Raw genomic sequence first — 25,775 nt, forward strand, 5'->3', positions numbered from 1 at the left:
AATACAGACTTTAATATTAGCTACTAAAAGAACTAGATTCATTTAGAAAGACAGTAAGTTAGATTTCAGCAGTTTACTGTAGCTCTCCCCTATATTCTTTGTGGAGTCATCACCTGTTCTTAATCTGTTGCTCTTTAGGAATAATTCACTGTTACATTGTTCAGTATAGTCTTGTCTTCTGTTCCTCATAGTAATGCTCTTTTCCTCATTCCAAAATGTGTCCCTCATCTTTGTAAGCTTGGGGTATCTTTTCTACTTCAGCATCATTTTTAAACTAGATGCATAAAGTGAGCTGTAATCAGATGCAGTGGTAGTTAAGGCAACTGGCATTTAGTGGCTCTTAATTAGTTGGAGAGGTATTTCTTACCCCACAAGCTAGATACAAGTATACATTTTTTTTCCTCCCTAGATGGACCTCCAGTTGTAGCTCATTATGATATGTCTGACACCAGCTCTGACCCAGAAGTGATAAATGTGGACAATTTATTGGCGGCTGCAGTAGTTCAAGAGCACAGTAATTCAGTAGGCGGCCAGAACACAGGAGCTACCTGGAGGACCAGCGAGCTTCTAGAGGCAGGTTGGTTTCCCCTCCCCTCTTCTCTAATGACTTAATATGCATGAGTCCTGCCCACCATTTCTTCTTGTAGTAGACCCTGCTGAGAGAGCAGACCATACACAGCCATCTTTCATTAATGATTGTGACTATCCAGGCCACCCTGAATAACAAAAGATTTGAGTAGCATGTCATTTTACTTCTTAATCATAAGTAAGCAAATAAAAATATATAAATGTAAGCATTAGTAAGTTTCAGGAGGATTAAAAATGGATTTAAAATGCTTTTATGAAAAAGCAACCAAGATGTCCTCCTTGGCCAGTTCTTTCCCTGTCCTAACTGGAGAGCCGCTTCCTTGGGGGCTGTAGATGCTCTCTGCCTGCACTTCCTGATCCACAGTGCTGTCTTATTCCCTCATTGGTTCTGTTCCTGCTCGTTCCTCCCCAGTAAGCTCTCTCACCTTTTCTAAAACCATTCTTTTACTTTCTGCCCCCCATCACTTCAGAGAGAATCTTTTTGTGTGCCCTTTATTTTAGTTCTGACATTCTTTATTTAATTATTTAATTAATTTATTCAGATTACAAGTCAATTGTTATCCCATCACTTATATCCTCCTGTTCCTCCCTCCCTCCCACCCCTGCCCTATTACCCTCCCCTAGGTCTATGACTGAGGGGGACCTCCTTCCCCATATGGTCCCCCTATATGGTCATAGGCTATCAAGTCTCATCTTGGTAGCCTTCCTATTCTTTCTTTGAGTGCCACAAGGCCTCCCCACCAAGGGGAGGTGGTCAAATATGGAACACCAGAGTTCATGTCAGAGTCAGTCCCTGCTCTCCACATAACTGTGGAGAATGTCCTGTCCATTGGCTAGATCAGAGTAGGGGTTCAATGTTTACTACTTGTATTGTCCTTGGTTAGTACACTAGTTTGAGCAGAAGCCCCTAGGCCCCGATCCACCTGTCATGATGTTCTTCTTGTAGGTTTCTAGGACCCTCTGGATCCTTCTATTTCCCTATCTCCTATATTTTTCTTACCTAGAATCCCAGTAGGATGCCCTCACTGACTGGATGTCTACATGGAGAAAAATGCAATAGTTCTGACATTCTTAAAGTGATGCTTAGAAAGAGCCTCACTGCCTATTAGAAAATTTAGCATGCCTTTAGCTTCCCTTCAGTCTTTCTCAAATGTTCTTTTTAATTTGAGCCTTTTTTGTTTTTGTTTTTTTTAATAAAGGTTTAGTCCTTAAGTTTAAGATAAAAGGAGAATAAACCTTAAAAGCCACACACTTCTTGGAAGTATGTGTTTTGTTTTTTGCTTTCAAAGGACTATGTTCATTGTTTTAATGCACCCATCTGGTAGTTTAATCATTAGCCAAAGTGTTACTTTTATGGGAAGCTTTATATTACATATTATTAATCTTCCACATCAAAACAGAGTGCCAGTGGTCCTTGTCCTGAATTCTTGCCTACACCGTCTTTGATTAACACGGAAGAATAATAACTTAGTGACCTTATCATTAACCTTTTGTATCTGATTTGGAAATTGGATTTAGTTTTGATCTTGGATCAGTTGGTTTTTTGGGGGGGGGGTTCATTTTATTTGTATAAATACATATTTGCCTAACAAGAGTCTTTTAAGGATTTATTATTATTCTGTATCAGTATTTTGATAAGAAGTAATATTTTAAAATGAAAAATACTAGCCACATTTTATATAACATATGTTTCCAAGCTGTGTGACTTAGTTCTATGTACTAAAATAATAATAATAATAACCAGTGCGGTTAGCCTTGGAGCCATCTCTGTAGCCCATATAATTCTTCCCCCACCCTTTTCATTTTTAGAGCCAGGATTTCTCTAATAGCTCTGGCTCTTGAACTCACAGAGACCTTCCTGCTCTGCCTCCTGATTAAAGATGTGTACTACCACTCCCAGCTTCCCATGCAACTATTTTTATTTTTATTTTTTAAGACAAGCTTTCTCTGTGTAACAGAGCCCTGGCTGTCCTGGACTACACTTTGTAGACCAGACTGGCCTTGAACTCACAGAGATCCACCTGTCTTTGCCTCTCGAGTGCTGGGATTAAAGGCATGTGCCACTACACTTGGCCCCATGCAAATAGAGAATTCTTACTACCTTGTTGACTCATAGAATTGTTAGTGTTTTTCTTTGGTCTACAGAAAACTCAGGAGTTTCAATCTAGAGTAGTGTTTACATTTTCAGATTTAGATATAGTCATATTCTAGTGTGTCTGTGGGAGTTTTGTTCTAGAACCTCTGGATTATAAAGCAAAACAAAACCTAAAACCCCAGGGTGCCTGGGCCTGTAATCCCAGCACTTGGCAGGCTGAAGTAGGGAAGTCACTTTGCGTTTAAAGCCAATATGGGCTACAGAGTAAATTCAGGTAAACTTGGGTTAGATCGAGATTCTGTTGGAAAAACTCAAATACAAGTCTATAGAAAAAAAAAATCCCTGGTATAAGATGGTATAGTATTTGCATATAACTCACACATGCTTTCTGCTGTCTTTGGATTAAGTACAAGCTCTTATCAGTGTACTCTGTGTTATCTGGAGGAATGCCAACAAGAACGCCTTCCTGTTCAGTTCAAGGGCAGTTTTCCCCCAGTATTTTCCATTCATAATGAATCAGTAGGTGTTCTGAATGTGGAGCCATGGGAATGGGGCTCACTATAAACTCTAGCTGCTGTGTGTGGAACATCATGATTGTTGTGCACCTCCATCCTCCTTTAAAGAAATACAGCATGCCCACAGCGTGTGAGGAGAGGAAACCAGTGCTTCAGCTCTGCTGCCGTCCCCGCCTCAAAGATGTCCTAAATCTGGTGTTTATGTTTGGCATTTCTGTGTATTTCTTAATGCACTTAAGTGTTTAATTAGTAATTAGTTTAAACATACCTACTTCAGAATTCCTTGTCGAATTGCCGGCTGTCATTTGTAATTTTGTTTTCTTAGTTAAACATTTCATGAGCTTTGTGCTTGCTAAGCATGAGTCTGGCTGGGTGTGGTGGTGCATGCCCAGCACTCAGGAGGCAGAGGCAGGCGGATCTCTGTGAGTTTCTGGCCAGCCTGATCTACAAAAGCAAGTCCAGGACAGCCAAACCCTGTCTCAAAAAAAACCCAAAGCAAACAAACAAACAAACAAACAAACGCACAAGTATGGTTCAGTGTTCTTTTTTCTCTGCTGTTTAGTAGTCTATGTGTGTAACTACAACTTACTCTCTTACTGACTGTTTAGGGTACTGTTTTAATTGATGCTGCTGTTCACATTATATATGTATATATGCATATGTTATTTAAATTACAATACATAGAGTATGTGTGTATATTGGGTCATAAATTATGGTAGGTTAATCTTTAGAATACAATTGCTACTTTTCAATAGCTTCCATTACATTTTCTTGTGAAGCAATTTTGTCTCTTCCAAAGTCATTTTCTATAGATCTGTCAATGTTGATATATGAATAATAAATGAAATGGAGTGTTATGATTTATAGTAGGAATCCATTATATGACTCTAAATATTATAGTGTCATAAAATATTATAGAAGTTGTGATTGTCAGTTTAGCTTTGGCACTTTCTCTGTTTGGAGTTTTGAATGTACGTTAAATGTTCCATGGTTAATCTGTTGTCCTTGTTTCCCAGATAAAGAAAATTCTGGTTAACTGAACAGACTGTTTTTATGCTCACTTTAATAGCAGAATCTCAATTTAGGGGCATGTGAGTAATCATTGATGATAGAGTAGCCTCCTCAAAGCAAGTATATGATGTTCTTGTATTAAATAGTTAGTACTTCTAAATTAATCAGTCAATCAGTCAATTGGAGGTAGAGGCAGCCTGAGTTTGAAGCCAGCCTGGTCCACAAAGCAAGTGCTAGGACAGCCAGGGCTATTACAAAGAAAATCCTGTCTAGAAGAACCAAACCAACTAATCAACCAAGTAAACAAATAAGTAGCACTATTTAATATCTTTAGTTTTGAGCTAGGCAAAAGAATTGAGTGGCAGGAAGATTTTAAAAAACTAATTTGAGCCGGGTGGTGGTGGCCCATGCCTTTAATCCCAGCACTTGGGAGGCAGAGGTAGGTGGATCGCTGTGAGTTTGAGGCCAGTGTGGTCTACAAAGCAAGTCCAGGACAGCCAAAGCTACACAGAGAAACCCTGTCTCGAAAAACCAAACCAAACCAAACCAAACCAAACCAAACCAAACCAAAAACTAATTTGAAATCAGGGAAGACACTGGTCAGCCAAAGATCTTCATTTTAAGCCAGTTGCCATGTGTTTGCCTTTCTTACTTGATATTTGAAATGTTGTGCAGGGTGCTTTTGAACCAGCAGTCACTTCGGAACTGTGAGGCCATCGGTTAGTTATGTAAAGCTTCAGTTTTCTCTACCTATCAATCTAGTATCTACCTCACCAAAGGTTGTTGTCACTGTTAAGTATATAACACACAACAAGAATGCTCACCACCATCGTGCTAAATGATATTAGTGCTGAAGTAACTGAGTAAGGAAGATTGCTATTGCTATGAGTTTGAGGCCAGCTTGGGTTACAGAGTAAGATCCCTTTTCAAAAACAATAAAACAGAAAAACAAAACAAAACAAAAACCCAACAATAAAATTGTATTTGGTGTTCAAAGAAGCAGAAGTCTGAGATATTCTTGACTATGGGGTCTCAGTAGCCAGATTGTCCTTGCTCTTGGAGTCCTCCATGTCAGATCCCAAGTACTAGGGCTGTAATCATTTGTTACCAGATAGCTTGCTTTTGGTCTACAGATTTGGATTGTTTGTTTTTGGGACAGGGTATTGTATAGTCCAGGCTGGTCTTGAACTCATGATCTTGCTTCCATCTCCATCTACTGGGATTGTAGGCACGTGCCACTATACATGACTTATGCTGCAATTTTTATGGCAGCAGTTACACTGTTAAAATTATTGGGGACTAATAATCTCAAATTAGTTTATAAATTATGGCCTTTAGATTTATGATGAGTAAAGTTAGAATAATCTGAAATAGTATTTTTTTTTTTTAAAGATATTGTACAAATTGGGGCTGGAGAGATGGCTCAGAGGTTAAGAGCATTGTCTGTTCTTCCAAAGGTTCTGAGTTCAATTCTCAGCAACCACATGGTGGCTCACAACCATCTATAATGAGATCTAGTGTCCTCTTCTGGCCCTCATGAAGGCAGAATACTGTATAAATCAATCAATCAACCAATCAATTAAAAAAAAAACCTTAAAAAAGACATTGTAAAAATTACAAATGTGGCATACTGGTTTTCTTTTTTCCTTTTTTTTTTTTAAAGGAAAAATAGCTAGTATAATGTTCATGTTGCTGGCTCTAATGGGCTTTGAACACAGGGCCCGGGTAAGGGGCCTGCCTAGTAAAGGTTGGTTGGTGTTCAAGAACACTGATGTCTGAGATATATCACTGCAGCAAGAAATTAATAAAGCAACAGTTTTTCTTTAACATTGCTAACTTCCAGAATAATTGACACAGAGAGACTATATTTTATAATCTTTAAAGCACTAGAGCTGGACAGGTATCAGCTCTTTAAGCTATTTTACTATTTCCCAGCTACACACCCTGTATTATTTGCTTTAATCTTTCTTGTCTGGACTGCTTCTGTTCTACTAGGCCAGCCTTTGTAGCCACTTGCAACTTCCTTCTCTCTGGCTTCCTCTCCTCCTGCTACATCTTCTGCTTCTTCCCATCTTTCTCTCCCTCTTGTGCTCCTCTGAGACCCCAAGCCTGGGAACTTCAGCTCTACTTCCTTCTCTTCTGCCCAGCTCAGTCTATCAGCACGTTTATTAACCAATTAGGGATACTTGGGGAGGGAAGTTACTCAGCATCACTTAGTGTACATGAGAATATGCTCATGCTCATCTGGGACATAACCAGATTGTGTGGGCCAGTAATATGTATTATAATACATATTAGACCAACCTCCAACATATCACAGAATCCTCATAAGATTAAATTGTGGTTTAGAAGACTGGTGCTAGAATTGGGCACAGGAATAGTAAGATTAGTCACTACACAGTTTTAAAGCATTGAGTTATAACGGATGAAGAGTTTGGTTTAATTCAATTTACTTATTTATTTTTGGTACCTTGACAGAGTGAGAATCTTGTAAGCCTGTCAAAAGTGTCTTTAAGTGCCTCTGGGGGAACAACTCCTTAGTGAGTTGGCATTACTTCAGGGTGGCTGTGAACACAGATGAGCATTCCTGGGAGCCAGTAGCAGCTAGAAAGAGATTTCGTAAATGAATGAACCTGTCAGGGGTCACTGTGTGACAGTGGAAGAGGTCCCTGGAAGAAACAGGCCGCTGGTATTGGATAATGAAGAACTGTTTAACCAAGCTCCAAATTGGGGAATGGTTAGGAGCAACTTCCTCTCCAGAAACCTCTGGGGCAGGGGCAGAATTTTCAGGAAAGCCAGTTTCCATAAGGAAGTAGAAGGAAAGTTCAGTAGTTTACTCTGAGCTGACACTCCACAGGGCAGTAGAAGAGGTGGTGGCAGGTGAGTTGTAGTGGCTGGAACACAGTAGAACAAGAGTGGAGGTGTGAGCAGAGAACAGGAGAGGTCCAGGGCTCAGCTTTGATGTGCAGGCGGAAGAGGACGTGATGGCGCTGGCTCTCCACCTCCCTTCTCTCCTTTTGCAGCCAGGGCCCTTGTTTTGCTTTGTTACAGTTTTGTGGCATCCTTTCTGACTCAGCCTTTCTAGGACAGGGATCACAGGCATACATCACCTCTCTGGCTTTGCACTAAGGGCTTTTCTACAAATTTGTTACTGTTCCCTTGCTGGATCTGGCTCCAGGACTACCTGGCTAGTGTCCTTAGTTGTTGAGTAGAGTTGAATGTTCAGGTATATTCACCTGGTGTAATCTAATTAGCCTGTGTCTACACTGCTAAACCCAACTGGAGACAGTGAACTAGTTGGATTAAGGCTTACTTTATTTTCCTAATCTGCAATTTCACTTTGACTCGGAAGCTGTCCTTTCCTTAGGAGTATCTTTTTTTCCTTTTCCCAGAATGACTGCATTATTTTTCTAAACTCATTCCCAGCTTCCTTGTCCGTTTTTTAGCAAAGATCATTTCAGCTGCCTACTGCTGCTCTATCTCTTCCTTTCCCTTTAATACAACCTGTTCTCCCCTGTCTTTAAAATGGTAACTTACCCTCTCTCCTTTAAATCCAGCTCACTTGCTTAACACTCTCTTATTCCCTTTCCTTCATATTCTGCCGTTTGCAATTTGTTGGGTTTTGCTATTTGGCCCCATCATTCCTGGGGCTCTGCTTTCCAAGGTCATCTTGTTGTTGATTCTGAAGATTTCTACTTATTTTCACTTTTCTCCCATCAGAATGAACATAGCTATATTAAGAAAAATTGAGAAAGAACTCCCAAGAGTGGGATGGGCTCCAAGTTACTAATACCCCTATTCTCACTTCTTCCCTGGCCATGTCTTCAGTGGTTTTGTTTGCTTTTTCCCATATGCTCCCCTTTTTATGCCATCTCTTAATTAGTGGTGGTTATCAGGGTGCTGTGCTCTCATCACTCCTGTGACCCCTCTCTTGGGGCTGCTAAGGACCTATCAAGTCTGTTTTGCTTTAGATCTCTGAGCCAAAAGAGCTTTTGAGCAGTCCCTCCAACTATATGGTGGGTATCTTAAAGTTCTCTATGCGGGCGCCCTCAGCCTTCATTGTCTCCTTCAAGTTGCCTAAATCATCAGCAGACATCACTTTTGACTTCCTGCATTCTTTTGTATAGCTGATCCCTGGCATCACACGTGAGCATTTCCCATTTTGTAGCTTCTTTAGGAATGTGCAGCAGTGTGACTGGTTGCCTGCAGTTGCCTGCCCTGCGGTCAGTTTGATTTTTGTACTCCAAAAGGAAGTCTTTAAAATATAAATCTGGGATTGGAGAGATGGCTCAGAGATTAAGAGCACTGACTGCTCTTCCAAAGGTCCTGCATTCAATTCCCAGCAACCACATGGTGGCTAATAACCATCTATAATGAGATCCGGTGCCCTCTTCTGGTGTGCAAGTGTACATGCAGGCAAAACACTGTATACATAATAAATACATCTTTTTAAAAATGCAAATCCAAACTATGTCAGTATGTAGATTTTTCAGTAGTTTCTCACTTTTCAAGATCAAGTTCCGATTCCTACCCGTGATTTCACAACTCTGCCGACATTGCCAGCCTTGTTCCATGCTGCGTTTTCTGCTCTAAGTCTCTCTCTTTTTGTTTTGTTTTGTTTTGAGATGATATCTCTTGTAGTCCTGGTGATTTGTAAACCAGACTGGCCTTGAACTCACAGAGATATGCCTGCCTCTGCCTCCTGAGTGCTGGGATTAAAGGCATGCACCACCACATCTGGTTTCTGATCTAACTCTCAACAAACTTTTAGATGTTAAAGGGCAACAAAGTGTTCCTTGTGGTACTTCCCTCTCACCTGTGTTCAGTCAGCTTCCCTGGTCAAACTTAAGTCTTGGGAATGTGCCCGTTCTGTGTTCCCATGCACTACTTGATATATAGCTCGGGCTGGCTTCCGGGTGCTGGGATTACAGATGTGTGCCTTTGCTCATGCTTCCAGGCACTTGCTTTTTACTATCTCTGTGTTGTAGACTTGTTGAGAACAGTGCCTGTGTCTGCCTGTGTCCTGTAGTATTCCTGCCACTTAGTATAATGTATACCATGTCAAAGTCACGTATTTATTATAGGAACAAAGATAAGTAAATGGTAAAATCTACTTGAGTTATTGATTATAGACTTGTTGAAATTTGAGGAGAGAGGCTATCGATTTATTTCCTCCCCCGCAGTGCAGCTGGAGCAATGTGCATAGTGACAATTGTAACTAAAGCATAAGGCACAAGTGGATAAAGCTTGGTCAGAGCAAGGCATTAGACAGAATAAGGATCTAGGTCTACCGACTCTAGACTTAGCCAAATCCCATGTAAACAACATCCTAGATTTAACAAAGCGGTGCTGTGTAGTGAATATTTGTACATGTAGGCTTCAAAGATTGGTGCCTACAGCCAGTGCCCATGAAATCCAAACCATGTTACAGACCCGTGATATAGTCTGTCATCAGTTGTTTCTAGTCATTGAAAATGTATTTATTTATACGTATGCAGGTACACATGCCACAGTACACATGTCGAGGTCAGGGACACTTTGAGGCAGGGTCTGTCCTCCCACCATGTGGGTCCTAGTGATCAAGCCTGGGTAGTCAGGCTTAGCCATGGTGCTCTTACCTTCTGATCCATCTCACCAGCTTCTAAACTTGCCAGTCTTCTCTTTTCTCATGTACATCCCTTCCTTCCTTCCTTCCTTCCTTCCTTCCTTCCTTCCTTCCTTCCTTCTTCTTTCATATAATAATACATCCAGACCACAGTTTCCTCTCTCTTCATTCTTCCCAGTCCCCCACTTCCCTGTCCCTTAGATCCACTTCTCCTTCGTTTCCCTTCAGAGAAGAGTGGGCCTTCCAAGGATGTCAACTGAACACAGCGTGACAAGTTACAGTAAGACTGGGCACAAACCCTCATATTTGCAGATGCCCTAGTGCAGACCCCTGCAGGCTCTGTGACTGCTGCTTCAGTCTCTGTGAGCCCCCACAAGCCCAGCTTAGTTGATTCTGTGGGCCATGTTCTAGTGTCCTCACCCCTCAGCCTCCTACAGTCCTTCCTCCCCCTCTTCCACGGGGTTCCCTGAACTTACAGTGAAGGAGCCAATGGAGATCTCCAATTTAGTTCTCTCTCTGTGCCTACTATTTGCCTGTGCTCCGCATCTGCTCCTATAAACTACTGGAGGAAGCCTCTCTGATGACAGTTGTGCTAGGCACCAATCTGTAAGTATAGCAGAATATCATTAGGGTTCATTTTATTGATTTTTTCCTATCGAAGAAAATAGGTAAAGATTGCATTAAACAATGAACACTAACAATCTCATCAAACTTGGTTACTTTTCACAGCTTTCTTTACTGTCTACACATTTTTATAATAGTACGTATTATACTTTAAATGTTCTGTGTATACTTCCCCAAATTCATGATAGCACTGTAGTGCCCATTTTTGACTGTTTTAACATTTAGCTTATGTAAGCCTTTCCCTCTTGAAGTGAATTCTTCAGGATGGGTTTGCATGCATAGGATGAAAACACTATAATAAAGTTTTGATTTGGGGCTGCCTGTGTTTTTCCAAAAGGGTTATGTGGAAAGTTGACAGGAGTGAAAATACAAGTTTTTCTCAGTGATGTTGATGCATTGGAGCAACTGAAAGGAGAGGAAAGGGTGACCTGTCTCTGTAAATTTCTCCTTTCATTGATGTCATTTGTATGAAGTTCTGTAAGCATTTTTGTTAAGTATAGAGAAAAAAATTTGTATTAGATAACTTATTTTGTTTTGTTTACTTGTTTATTTTTTTTCAAGACAGGGTTTCTCTGTGTAGCCCTGGCTGTCCTGGAACCCACTCTGTAGACCACGCTGGCCTCTAAAGTGGAGATCCACCTGCTTCTGCCTCTGCAGTGCTGGGATTAAAGGTGTGTGCCACCAGTGCCACCAATGCTTGATAACTACATATTTAAATGCAAATATCTTTTAAAGAGCAAATGAAAATTTGTGATGACAGCAACTCTATTAATTTGTAGAAATTAATTTTTTAAATTAAAAATGTTAGTGTTTGTTTGTATGTGTGTTTGTGTGTGTGTGTTTATATCAGAGAACAACTTTCAGGAGTGTATTCCCTCCTTTCTGGGGACTGAACTCCGGTCGTCTGGCTTGTGAGACAAGTGCTTTTACCACTGAACTTTATTGCTGGCTATGTAGGAATTTAAAATTCATTTAAGAGTGTATAAGAGCTGGATATATAGCTGAGTTATTTTAACTCACAGTTGGATTGTTTTCAGAGCCATGTGTTTTGATTTGATGCTGTGCCAGTAACCTTTCTATCAGGTCTGGGATAGTAGGGGCATTTTATTGTATCACGTAATGAATAGTTTATGGAAGATGCCTATGAAGTCTTTGTGCCTCAGTGCGTGGAGCTGGTTTATGTGTCTAGCACTCGTGGCTTGTTCATGTCTAATGAGAGTTGTCAGCAGTGTGCAGCTTATGTTTCAGTCATGTAGATCCCAAAGCTCCATCTGCCTCTCGTCTTTGCTTTTTATATGGATTTGGGATCAGACTGTACCAGATCGCCTTTCCTTGAGAAGGAAAACATGTTAAGTCTTTCACAAAGCATATTGGTATAAATACAGTCTTAATGGCTACTTTTATTCTCCACATGGCATTGCCCATTTCTGGTTTAGAATTTTGTTCTCTGGTGGTAAGCAGTAGAGAACTACCCTGTTGACCTCTAAGTGGCTATGCAGGTCATTAAAAGTGGGCTAGAGCTGAATGCAAAAAGCACTGCAGAATAAAACATAGTGTCATACCGTTGATGTTTAGATATATTTAGGTAGGTTGCTAGTCAAAGGACTTAGATTTTGTCATAAGGAGCAGAAGAGACTTTCAGTCTCTTTCATGAAAGTACTACTGCATGCCATGTCCATATATTATATATATTTAAAGATACTGTTTTTTATTTGTAATTATGCACATGTATGTGTAGTTATGTGCATATGAGTGCAGGTTCCTATCTCAGAGCTAGAATTACAGGCTGTTGTGAGCTGCCTGTTACGAGTGCTGGGAACTAAACTTGGGTCCCCTGGAAGAGCTGTCCATGTTCTTGGGGGATGGCTCAGTGATTAACGTATTTACCATGCAAGTGGGAGGAATGGTGTTCAGAAAGGCATGTAATGCAGGGTGGGCATGCCAGCCTGCCTGTGATTTAGCCTGAAGGGGAGACAAGCAGTCTCTGGATCGACCCTCTCTGAGTGACTGTGGTAACAGAGAGATGAGAGATAATTCCTGATAGCATCCTTGGATCGCCACACGTGTGCCCACACATGCACTTCCATACCAAAAAAATCATCCATGTACATCACATCTATATAAGCATATCACACACACACACACACACACACACACACACACACACACACACACACACACACATAAACACATGTGCGCGCACGCACACACACGCGCGCACACACGCACACATGTGCATACTGGGAAAAGGGAAGAAAACAAAAATAACAGTTCTATCCCTGCTTATTTGACATTGGTAACAGTTTTGCTGTGACTAACTTGAATTAAAACCTAGATGAGTAATTTGTCAGTGACTTGTTACTGTCTGAAGAAATCAAACTGTTTTGCTTGTTTTTCTCCCCTTCTCTCTCAGGTCATTTGGATCCAGGATTCCTAGCAAGTGACAAAACACCTGCTGGCAATGCAACACTTAATGAAGAAATTAATATTGCCTCTTCAGATAGCGAAGTGGAGATTGTGGGTGTTCAGGAGCATGCAAGGTAGGCTACTAATTGGGGAGTTTTTCTGATACTTTTAATTGTGACTTTATTTACATCAGAAAAACAAGTGATGGTCAACTCATGGCCTAGCTGGCCTGAAGGTGGAGTCTGTCTGTGGCTCTCTGGGGTTAATCAGTACTTTTCGTTGAGGTGTGGCCTGGCATTTAGAACACACTCCAAACTGTTGCATAGAAAGAACATATCATTGAAGCTAGAAAATGAGCTGTTGAGAGCACTTGTTGCTCTTGCAGAGGCCCCAGTCCGTTCCCAACGCCCACCTGGCTGCTCACCGTTCCAGGGGATTAATGTCCTCTTGTGACCCCAGCAGGCGCCAGACACGTGGGGCATACATGCACTCAGGTGAAACATTCATAAAGGATAATAGAGCAAATCTTTAAAAAAAAAATAAATCTTTAAAACAAACAAAAAGAACATTCAGTCACGGGAGCATGTGAACCTCACTGCCCCCACCCCCTTTAAGTACGTGTCTAGGGACTGAGAACGTTTGCTCTTAAAGAAAAGTGCCCATGTGTCGCTCTGCCCTCTCAGCCTTGTTTCTTGCCTTTTATTTTATATTGAAATATATTGGAAACAAACAGCTGGGGAGCATGCATCAGATACCATACTCTGGTTCTGCTTTAGAATAAAAAATACCTGTGACAAATTGTGTGATGTTAAGGAATGTAATCTTTATGAAATTTGGTGTTCTTTAAGGTAGGGCTAAAAACTGTGCTACATAGGCCAGTCTGCCATGCCACAGGGGTTTGTGTGTATTCAGAGGTAAGAGTAGTTTTACATACAGTTGAGTTTTTTTTTTAAGGTTTTGTTATCTTTAATTGTGAATGCAGGTAGGTGTCTTTGTATGTGAGTGCAGGCAACTGTAGAAGCCAGAAGTGTCAGATCTTGGAGCTGGCGTTACAGAGTTACAGAGAGTTGTAAGCGGCCTGCTGTGAATGCTTGGTATTGAATTAGGTTCTCTGGAAGATCACTATGTGCTCTTAACTGCCGGGCCCTGTCATCTTCAGCCCTCTTGCATTTTAAAATAATTGGACAGAAATGATATTTTATGACATGTAAAATTTTAAAGCAATTCATAAAATTATCCTAATGGAGTTGTTGTTAGTTCATTTTGCACATAACACATGGCTGCTTTTACACTGCAGCCACAGAGTTAAGTACTTTGAGTAGACTGCATGGTCCCTAAAGCCAAAGATATTTGGCCTTTGGCAGAAAAAAAAAGTTGCCTTCCTTTTTTCTTCAACAGCTAGTATTTTATTCAGATAGCAGTTTCATTACACATAGTCCAGGAACACTCAAATAAGAACTCAAGTAAAATCAGAGGTTAACGGTCTTCAAGCATCATAGCTAACAATACCACATTTACCTATGATCTCTCCTATATAAAACCGCATCCACACCTCAGTGACCACCGAACCATTCAGAGCAGTTTCCTTAACTGTAAGCTGTTTGAAGCTACCAGTTTTAGGACTTTTTGTTTGTTTGTTTGTTTTTTTTTTTTTTTCATGCTCTGACTAGCTATAGGAGTTTCAGCAGGTCTTTGGGGGAACCAGCTCAACTTTAGCGTACTGCCAAAACGTGGCCACTTGAGGCTTTGAGTAAGTCAGGACAATGGTCACTGGTGCTGGAGCCTTCTCTATGAAGTTACAGGTGGACTTGCCATGGTCTAAGATGGAAGGTCCCACTTTCTTTTCTTCTTTATGAGACAGTAGGTTGTTATGGCTGGCTTTGGCCTTGAATTTACAGATTAAGATCCACTTGCCTCTGCCTCCAAAGCTCTGGAATGAAGGGTGTGTGCCATCACACCAGGTTTCTGCCTTCTGTTTTAAATGATTGAGTATAAAGGCTGGGGCTGTGACTCAGTGGTGGAGTGCTTGAGTACATGCATCTGCCCCAGGCACTGCTCTACTGTTTATTTATTTTAAATAGTTGTTTGTAGTCCTCTCATATGTATTTTTCTTACCTTAACACACTTACATAAAAACCAAGAATTTACATTTTAATATCTGTGTATTCCATCTATCGAAACCAGCATTTCTCTCCAACAAGGGTTAAGTTGTGTGTGTATGTTTTAAAAGAAGCGTATAACACAACTGCCGTCTTTCTTTAAGAACACCTTGCTCACTGCTTTAATTTTATTCTTTTGTTAGTGTGGTAATAAAATATTTACCAGTATTTTATGTGTAGTTTATTTAAAGAATGAGCTTAGGAGTGTAGAATGCAGTGGCATAACAGATGTATATGAACTGAGGATACCTGATAAGGTCTCGTCACCCTTCCTGAGGGAGTTTTTCAGCTAGAACAATGAACTTTAAGAAGGCTGAGTTAACTCCAAGGAGTGGCTGCTCTGCCTCCATGGAAGTTGGCGTTGTCCTGGGTGTCAGCCAGTCCTCGCTGCCAGAAGCATGCCTGTGTATTCCCTTTTCTCATTTCTAGTTTTATAGTTGCTTTCCCTGTTTAGGGGAGATGAATTTTCCACTCTGATCTTTATCATTTCTTCTTTTCCTGACTTAATTAAAAACCTTTCCCTCATAAATTCTCTTATGTTTTTTACCTTTTCTTTTATATCTGATTTTTTCCATTAGATTAGGAAGAAAGAACTACTGATTTTCCCCTCCCTTTTATTTTTATTTATTTATATTTTTTTGCACTTCTGAGTATCACAAAAGTTTATTTAGCAAAAAGTTTCATATGAAAATGTACACGACCCAATTCTACGTCACAGTCACACAGGCTCTTTGGCGAGGGATGTGGGCGCCTCTGCTGAAAATTGTTTAGACTCTTTCCAAGGCTTCTAACATGATGATGCTGTTTCCTCGGATGACCACCATCCCGATGTTGTTCTGTTGCCCAGTAGTTGCCATCTCCACACACTCATCAATCACAAGGTTCATGAAGGGGTCAGAGCCCCGCAGTATTCCTTGTCCGTGTCTGCCACCATCTAACTTCAATGATAACTTCTTGTCCATAAATTTCTTCAGTTCGGGAGGATGGACCTTGCTCATGGTGACTCCTCAGCGGGCTCGGCACGACGGCGAAAGGGCCCTCCCTTTTATTTAACATGGTTTTGCCATTGATTTATTTCTTACATTGTTTCTTAAAAGAAACTACCCCCTTAAGTCCTGTGTTAGGATCTCTCTGATTCTTAGTATTTCAGATTCCCTATGACTCCCTGTTGGCAGACTGGCATAGTTAAATTGTCTTCTGTTGTCAGTGCTGAGACACATCCTCATTTTAGTGCTGTAGATTCCTGTCACATTTCCCTTCTTCATTGTTTCCTTGTGCCTAGAAATGTTAGATGCCTTTCTTTCTGCCTTCTTTGCTCAACTTTTCTTTCATCATGAAAGTTTTAGCTTCTTTTAAAACTTTTCTTAAAGATTTGTTCATTTTATTTTATGTGTGAGTGTTGGGCCTGCATGTACATGTATGTGTACTACATTACTGCTTAGTACTGCTGAGGTCAGAAGAAGGCATCAGATCCCTTGGAATTGGGAGTTATGGATGATTATAAACTACCACTTGGGTGCTGGGAATTGAACCTACGTCCTCTGTAAGAGCAACAACTGCTTTCAACTGCTGATCCACCTCTTCAACAAGTATTTGTGTCTGGGGCTAGTTTTATCATTAAAAACATTTAATTTAAAATCTTAGTGCTTTAGCAGGGTGCAGTGGTGCACACCTGTAATCCCAGCATTCAGGGAGGCAGAGGCAGGCCGATCCCTGTGAGTTTGAAGACAGCCTGGTCTACAAAGTGAGTCCAGGACAGCCAAGGACACACAGAGAAATCTTGTCTCAAAAAACAAAACCAAAAACAAATCTCAGTGCTTCCATAACCATAGCCATTGTGTGTAGATACTGTCTCTATTATACACTTCTGAGCTTTGCTATTTGGTCTAGAGCAGTGGTTCTCGGCCTTCCTAATGCTGAAACTCTTTATCACAGTTTTTCTTTTTCCTTTTTCTTATTTTGGGGGGTGGGGTACGTGAGTGAGGGTTTTTTTTTTTTTTTTTTTTTTTTTTTTTTTTTTTAAAGACAGGGTTTCTCTGTTTAGCCCTGGCTGTCTTGGACTTGATTTGTGGACCAGACTGGCTTTGAACTCAGATCCACCTGTCTCTGCCTCTCTGAGTGCTGAGATTACAGGCATGTGCCACCATGCCCAGCTAGTCATGAGTTTCTTAAGAATTTTAGAACATCAGCTTTGTTCCTTGAGCTGTTCTGTGGGATTGCTCTGGCTTGTGTTGGCTCCCTTCTCCCTGTTTGACTTTTGTGCTTAATGATGTGCCTTTTCAGGGAGGTTGCTTTCTTTTCTTGCTTGTTTTGGTTTTTCTTTTTTTCTTTTTTTCTTTTCTTGCTTGTTAATACCTTTCTGTATTTTTTTTTTATCATGGATTCTCTCTCTCTCTCTCTCTCTCTCTTTCTCTCTCTCTCTCTCTCTCTCTCTCTCTCTCTCTCTCTCTCTCTCTGTGTTCTGTATATTTGAAACAGCCTTTCACTTTATAGCTAGCCTTGGCTGATCTGGAACTTGCTATGTAGGACAGGTTGGCATAGGAACATGCTGGACTATGTTCTGTACATTTCATCTAGCCATAGACTAGAAAGTATGCTGTCTGACTGAATAATGGTTGAGTGCATTGTTTATGGTGACCTTGGGGCAGTTGAGTTCCACAGCATGTTCCGTGCTAGTGAGATGGAGACTTTGGGTCTCTAGTCACTCTGCGTCTACATAGGTCTTGGTAGAAGTTGTGGCCCTCTTACCAGTGTTTTTCCTTGGTCTTGGTCTTTTTCCTTTTTCCTTCTACCAGCTCCATTGATAGTTTTCCTAGGTAGGTTACTGCCTGTAGTGCTGCTTTTGGGTATAGAACTATGTTGAAGGTCCTTTAGTAGCCTATGTGGACTGTATGCAGCCTGTGTCTGGGTTGATTGTTTGTTACAGGTCCTATGCGGATTGTATGCAGCCTGTGTCTGAGTTGACTGCTTGTTACAGGTCCTATTTGGATTGTATGCAGCCTGTGTCTGGGTTGATTGCTTGTTACAGGTCCTATTCGGATTGTATGCAGTTGTGTCTGCACTAGAATTGCACTGGATCAGTTAAGACAGCCAAATCTGCCCCCTACGCCATGCCTTTTATAATATAGAAAAGCATATGGGTTAATGCATGAAAACTTTTCTAATGCCTCAAAGTTTTGAGCCTCAAGGACAACTCTGTGGGGTATATAAAAACCAGTGTAGTCTTACTACATGAAAAAATACCTCATGAAAAATTTGTATACCTACTGTTATAAATTATTTCTAATGTACACAATTTTACAAAGTAGTTCAAACGTTTCTCCAACACCAGCCTATATACAAAGTTCTTGAGCTGGGGAAGTGTTCCTGTTGGTAAAATGCCTGTGGTACAAAGCTTGGGGATCTGTGGCACAAAGCTTGAGGACCTGATTTCTGATCCCCAGCACTTAGGGCAGCTGTATCTGTAACCCTAGTGCTGGCAGATCCCTAACGCTTACTGGATTGACAAGCCTCAGGTTCAGTGGAAAAAGAATAGAGGAGCAACCAAGGCAGATTGCCAAAGTTGTCTGCTGGCCTCTACACTTGGGCATATGCACACAAAACAGGTACATACACCACACACATATGCACGTGTGTACATACCCACATGAACACATACATTAACCCCTGCCCCTCTGTTATTTTTCTGTACTTAATCTGAGGGGGAAAAAAAAGAATGTTTTAACGCTTATAACACAGAAAACAAATCATAATGTACACCTTAATTTTTGCATATGTAAGTAGCCATCACACAGATCAAAGCACAGACGGCATTCTCTTGTGACTGTATCCTGTGGTCTTGCCCTTCCCAGGCCATTCCCCCTGTGATCGTGATCCTGACTCCCAGCAAGTTCTAGTCACTGATACCCTTCCTTGAGGGTCATGCTAGCATCTTTTCTAATTCTAAAAGGTGTTTCAGCTTGAATCTTGTAAAAAATGTTTATTTTCAATTGAGTGGGTGGGTACATGAGTGTAGGTGCCATCGCAGGTCAGAGGTATTCGATCCTCTGGAGCTGACGTTATAGATGGTTACAAGCTGCACAAGGTGGGTGCTAGGAGCTGAACTTGGGTGCTCTGCAAGAGCAATAAGCCCTCCCAGCCCCTCCTCCCCCAGCTTGGATATTACGGGACAATTGTGATATTTTGTGGTGGTTGGATTATTGTATAGAAGTGATCATCCAAAACTTCTAGAAGCTGATCCGTGTCACTTTTACCCTAGAAATTTCTGAAAGGCAGAACGGCGCCTTTCATGGGGACTGCAGTTTGCGGTGGTTCTTCGGGAACTACAGCTTCTGGCTACAGCTATCTAGAGCTAGGGAAGCTTTGGATCAGAGAGGTGTGAACATCAAATTTAATTCTGAAGACAGGCTCGGGTGCTCATCCTTAGTTGTTTTAGGTGCTCCAGTGTCCTGGCCATCTCTTTTCACTTACGGTGACCAGAGCTGCTTGCACACAATACAGACACAACCGTTTAAATAGTTAAGTGTGTACTTTATCTCCTTGTCCTCTTTGGCTCTGGCTGTTCACTCTTCAATAGGAAATGCAAGCTTTACATCCTTCACTCTCACTCCCTGCCCCTACACCAAATGCTTTTCTAGAATATGCTTTGATATTTAGCAAATACCCCTGGGATAGGGAGCATGCCTCTGGATCAAAAGCTGTCATTTGAGGAAGGCATAGTTACTTAGAGGAAGAGAGACCTGGACGGAGATATGCTTCTGCGGTAGCTCTGTACGCAGGTTGCATTTCATCCCTGGTCATTATAAAATACGGACTACATCAGATCCCTTTAAAAGCCCAGTACTTATGATCCCTCAGGGAGACTAGCAGTGGGACTTTATTCTCCTTAGTTCCGATGGTCTGGGAATTTTGTCTTGGTGGCTGTTAGTCCCTAAATGCTTTCTACTTCTCTAGCTAGATTTACTTAGAGTGCTGTGCAAGTGAGCTTTTGACATTTTAGAGAACTTTGTACTTTAAGATGGTTCATTTTACCCACACACCTGTTTATCGATTTCAAGTAGACTTGTCTCAGGGTTCCTTGACCTGACACTTAAAAGTACTGTGACCAAGGTAAATCCTGTCACCTGCTTAAACCTATTTCCACCTGTAAGGCAGGGGTAATAACTTCCTTTCCACATCATAGAGTTTTGGGATTGTCCAGTGAGGTAATATATATGAAACTGATTAGTAAAGTTAGTATTTCCTTTGCTACTAGTCGTAAAACAGTTTCTGTCAATGTTGACAGGACTCCTTTAGCCTAACTCTCCATGTCCTTAAGTGTGATTTATATAACAGATTGTGGGACTTGGGATTAGACATGGTACTGTAGTTTCCTTACTTTAATATTGTCACTAGCTAGTCTCTGAAAATAGCGTAGCCTCTGCCTTAGTAGCTCTTTGGCCCATTTCTGAACAGGTCTGTGTTTCTGATACTATAGGAAATCTGAGTTCTGAGCCAGGTGTGCTCACCACACCTGTAATTCTGGCATTCAGGTAGGCCAGCCTGTTGTACCTAGTCAGTTTAAGGTTAGTCTGGGATACATAGCAAAACCAACCCCCATTATCAAAAAAACCCTACATTCTGCCCTGTGCCTCGGCCCCTGTTCTTCCATACTCTGTTAGTTCTTGGCAGGCTAACCTTTGAGAGAACAGGTTGGTAATTCTGGGGAGGTGTATGGCTTAAAAGCAGTTGTTTCTTTAATCATTATTATTACTATGTGTATAATATGTGTGGGCTACACACATGTCCTGGTGAGCATGTGGTGGTCAGAGAACAACTTTGTGGTGATGGTTGAACTCTGGTTATTGCTCTGCCCAAACTCATGCTGCTTGTTGCTTCACACATGAACCACATGGGCACAATCACTAATCAGATGTGGGGCCATAGCTGAGCCTTCTGCCTTCCTCTCACTTGAGTCAAGATTTTTGCTTCCTCTGGGGAGGCTCCAGTTTTATCATTTGGCTGGAATATGGAATTCATGCTGTTAGTGTTTCTGACGCAGTTTTCTCCCAGTGAACTCGTGACTTGTGAGCCAAGTAGTTCCTCCCTCCTGTATGCTGTAGACTAAGGGCTTGCTCCTTTTACTGAGCCACAGTACATAGATCTTTATGCAAGGGGTAGTTCCTACACAGTCTTCAAAATGTAGCCTGTAAAGTTTCTGTTACTTTCACTTTTTAAAAATATGATTTTTTAATTGTGCTACAAAACTTATTTTACAAGCAGATTTTACCTATTTTTCTTACTATTTCAACTTGTTCATTTTGTTGAGAATTCCTATTTCTCTATCATAAAAATCCCAAAGATTCAAGTGAGCCCAGAGAACGCATCTTCCCTGTTGTCAATAGCTGACTCGGACTCACAACTCAGGAGCTGACTTGAGCCCTTGGTCTTTTAAAGGCTAAACTGAAAGGGCTGGAAGGGAGGAGGAGACATGTAGAGAGGAGAGGACCAGGGATTGTTGGTGGGTTTCTTGAACTTGCATAATGGAATTGGTAAAGTGTTGATTAGTACAACTGATGTCATGGTATCTCCTAGTTTCCTAACAATAAGATTAACTGGACTTTATTCTTCATACAATTGCAGGTGTGTTCACCCCCGAGGAGGTGTGATACAGAGTGTTTCTTCCTGGAAGCATGGCTCTGGCACACAGTATGTCGGCTCCCGGCAAACACAGTCATGGACTGCTGTGACTCCCCAGCAGACTTGGGCTTCACCGGCGGAGGTTGTTGACCTTACTTTGGATGAGGATAGCAGACGTAAATACCTACTGTAATGCAATGTCACTGTTTCTCTGCACTGTTCCCTCCACTTCCTCCTCTTTGTGACATGGAAGTTCATTGTCATAGCTTCAGCTTCAGAAGCTGTTTGTGGCGTTTGTGGAATTGAAATTCATGGTAACTCCCCCCCTTTTTATTAAAATAATTCACTTAGGAAAATAACTTATCACAGAGAAATAATTTTTTCCTCAATAAGCATATGAGAATGGTGGATCTTGTTAGACAGCTTCATTTTGCTCAGTGACCTATCTTAGAGCCACTCTCCATTTAGAATATTTTACGTACTAGGCAAAGTGGATTTCAGGTTTTGAATCTTATATTTATTTTTCTGTATATTGAAGAAATTAATATCTAGATGTGACCACTCTCCGTCTGCCTCATTGTCACTTCTACCCTAGGGCATTTGCACACATATCAGTCAGGTCCTCCTCGTTGGCACTTGGTAGGGCATGTACATTTAGAAAACCCTTCCTTAAAAATGGAAGACAGAAGTATTATAAAATATATTTTTTCTTTATCTTACTTCTTCTGCCTTCTTTCCTGATATAGCTCTTTGTCAATTTGCCATAACACAATACTTAAAATGTCCCCTTTAATTTCCAAAAACTATACAGGGGACTCAGTAGGTCTCTTTGTTGCAATAACTCATAATTCTTTGAGATTTTCTGGATATCTGAAGAGTGCATTGAGAGATCATTGGGAAATCTATCTCTCAGCTTTTTCCTCCTGGTCTATTCAAACAGTAAGCAAACATGGAAACCTGCTACTTGAGCAGGAAGAATGTAAATGGCTGTGTGGCATCTGAGTCTGTAGGCACGTGCAAATCTTTGAGGATAGTGCCTTTTATTACAGCTAGTTGCCCCACAGAGGGTGTGTGGCAACTGTTTAACTGGACCACAAGCTGTGTTTGGGTAGTTTTCTTCTTTTCCTTCTAAAAATATGTATACAAGAAAAATAAAAATATACCCTAAGAAATCAGATGCAAAGCACAGCCATAGTACTGAGTCTCACAGCATCTAAAAGGACTAGTAAAGGATAGTAGAAGCTTCAGGGAATTTAGGAAATGCCAGCCGAGGAATTTTGTGGCATTAGTTATTGCCCTTTTTCCTGTAATGTTGTAGTTACTAGTGAAGTACTTTAAAAAAAGCAATACCTAGAATTAGAACACTGTGTATTGTGCACAAGGGGGAGTGAAGTAATATTGGCTCAGAAGACTTCACGATTTTTGCTTTTGTTTCCATTGTTTCGTGCAGTGTTGCTATGTCTCTTGTCTCCTTCCTCAAATGCTTCGGTGGTTCTTCCTGGTTATAAGATGAGACCTGGCATTTACATGCAGTGCACACACACTGACCAAGGGCCCACTCTGCATAAAGCACTGCGCAGGGTGGGTGCTGTGGAGGCCCTGAGAAAAATGAGACACAACCTGCCTGCATGCTCATGCATGAGTCTGCCTGGCTCCATCTGCCTGACATTTTTTTTTTCTTACATAAAGACAAGTTTATTCATTTATTCTCCTTCTTGTTACTTCAGTTCTTTCGTAGATTGCTTCTGTAGGTATGTATCTGAGCATGTGTTCTTTGATCTTTTCTGGTAGGATCTCATTTGATCTGCCTTCTGCTCACCAACTTTTCATTTTTTTTTTCTTCAGTCTACTATTAATTAAAATCACGAACCTCCAGTTTTAGTATATCATTTATCACTCTCACCTGGCCACAATCTTAGATAGAAACCAAAGACCCAGAGGCCAGAGTGAAACAGGACTTCTGAAAATTCATTGCTGGTATATCTTTGGACCTCTACATCTTGCTGTAGGATTAATTTATTGAGTTTTACTGTTACACATTTTTTTTTTACTTGAATTAAAATACTCAACAAAGGAGAAACATAATTTCTGGTCTATGTTTTCCAGGAAATCATTGGTAAGAGACTACAGTGGCGTGTATGACTTGAAGTTTTTGCAGCTTATATCTCCCCCAGTATCAGGGCACAGCCCCATTTTGAAAGAATGTTTTTTGCATTACTTATTTTCATGTAATAATGTTTTGTTCAAGTCTATACAGCAGGTGATTTCCCTGACATCTTCTTTGGTCTGTTTAGTCGCCTCCTGTCTTTGGGTGCACTGTGGGCTGGGCGCAGAATGGAGCTACAGCCAAGCTGTTCTCTGGCCTTTTATCTTAGGTTGCACAAACGGAAACATACTCTTGATACTGTCCCTGACTACTTGACTTGGTGCATCAGAGCAGAGAGTTAGACATTAATGTGCAAGGGAGTGAAGGGATGTTCGAGGCAGCCTGCTCTCTAGCAAGGATGGGACTTCCCATCTAGTTCAGAGGGCATTGCGACTCCTCTGTTACTGCTACATCCAGGAGAGTGGACACGCGGTCTCTGGCAAGGTGTTAATCAAACTCTGTGACATACAGCTCTCATAACATTTGGCATTTCCTTAAAAGTATTGTTTCCTAATCAAACCTTTATATTTGGTACCATAAGTAGTTCTTTATGCTTTGCCAAGACATTGTTTGAGGGATACAGTGGGGTCACAGATTGGTTTATGCCACAAATGTGATTCATTTCTTTCCCTTCCAATTTGAAAAACCAGGAGCAGAAACCTGGCTTTTTGTCACTGTGGCAGCTCTGTATTACAACTACTGCCCTTCATAGCTGTCTGTTCATATAGAGCAGTGGTTCTCAACCTGTGGGTCACGACCCCTTTGTGGGTTGCCCACTCCTTTCATAGTGGTTGCAGCATTAGGAAGGTTGAGAACCACTGATATAGACCATCTGGACGCCGTCAGTGGTGAGAGAGCAGCCATAGCATGCGTTTGTCAGCATAGTTACAAGCATGACCTGCCCGGCTTGCTAGTTTAGTCATTTGTTCGCCTACTCTTAGCAGATTAACACCATGAGATTTGTTGCCTGCTTGTTGTACTGTGTCACAAGGCTTGCAAAAGCCTGGGACACAATTTCGTTTTAGTTTTGACTTTTTTCTTTTTTTAAAGGCCAAGAGCCGAGCCCCAGTTCCTGTCCTCCCTTATGTGTGTGATGTGACTTCCATGTGTATATAAAACTATTGCACCCTAACCAAACTTCCTCAGACTGTGCACTGTTTGTTTAAAATAATCACGTATTTTAGTTCAATGCTGTTGTATTTTTTCTTTTTATTTAAAACACTACTTATTCTCTAACAAATTTCAAAGGGTAGTGATCTTAAAAAATCACTGGAAACTAGGAAATGTTTTTGTTGTTGCTTTGTTCTTTAAAGAGTGCAAAGGTCATTGATCTTTTGCTCTTCTTACCTTGAACATGAATTGTCAGCCATTGTATGGCTAGGAACCAGTGCACTTGGTGTTGACAGATCTGCTGTTGCTGGGACTGAGCGTGGACTTGATGCAGTGATGACAAATCATTGCGTAGAAGTAATGTTTTCCAAATGTGCAACTCAAATTTGTAAAATGAAATTTGGTTCTTTACATCATTATTTAGTTTTTGTTTCCATTTAGTATTTAATGGTCTTTGGAGAAAAAAAATAAACAGAGTGTTATATATATATTTTTGGTGCAAGATAAGATTTTGTTTTTTGAAATAAGTCTGTAGCATAAAGGTTAAACTATTTTAAGACAAAATAAAAATAGAGTGTATTTAAACAATGATACTTTCTGAGAATGTTTTTCCTGTGTCAGTTGATCCAGCATGCTTTATTTCCCAAGTTATCCTTGCGGGTAAGCACATGTTATAGTTTGTTAACAGACTATTAGAAGAAGCCTTACTTTCTAATCCATTGCTGCATCCTCTTCCTGAGGTGTGCTACTAACTAGCCTGGGGCGGATCTAGTGGGAAATGATTTAATGGGACTAAGGTTGGCTCAGTTGGCAAAGCTGAGTGGCAGCTCACACACTGAGAGGTGTGAGCCAAGAAGGTTCCTGGAGCATAATGCCCAGACTGAATGGCATTCCTGAG

General features: G+C 40.9%; 2 protein-coding genes across 6 annotated transcripts in view; one reads left to right on the forward strand and one right to left on the reverse strand.

Annotated features, from left to right (window-relative positions):
- Positions 1-25,465, forward strand: part of ARK2N (arkadia (RNF111) N-terminal like PKA signaling regulator 2N) — an 85,649-nt gene extending 60,184 nt beyond the window's left edge. For 4 of the 5 annotated variants that reach the window (XM_084779933.1, XM_084779934.1, XM_084779932.1 and 1 more), the window contains 3 exons: positions 410-577; positions 12,852-12,978; positions 21,625-25,465. In XM_084779933.1, coding sequence (XP_084636059.1) covers positions 410-577; positions 12,852-12,978; positions 21,625-21,814 — 485 coding nt within the window. In that variant the 3' untranslated portion in view covers positions 21,815-25,465. The remainder of the gene's footprint in view (positions 1-409; positions 578-12,851; positions 12,979-21,624) is intronic. The other variant, XM_084779936.1, reaches the window with a different exon arrangement.
- LOC311596120 (small nuclear ribonucleoprotein G-like) lies at positions 15,659-16,033 on the reverse strand. The gene has a single exon (XM_084779346.1). It carries the CDS (start codon positions 15,999-16,001, stop codon positions 15,771-15,773), a length of 231 nt encoding a protein of 76 aa, XP_084635472.1. The 5' UTR covers positions 16,002-16,033; the 3' UTR covers positions 15,659-15,770.
- Positions 25,466-25,775: the final 310 nt, after the last annotated feature.

This window comes from Acomys minous (genome assembly GCF_964271855.1).
Source record: "Acomys minous genome assembly, chromosome: 4".
NCBI lineage: Eukaryota > Metazoa > Chordata > Mammalia > Rodentia > Muridae > Acomys > Acomys minous.

What these genes read in the sequence shown, in the direction of transcription:
- LOC311596120 (XM_084779346.1), bottom strand. Translation starts at nt 16,001, where the DNA reads ATGAGCAAGGTCCATCCTCCCGAACTGAAGAAATTTATGGACAAGAAG.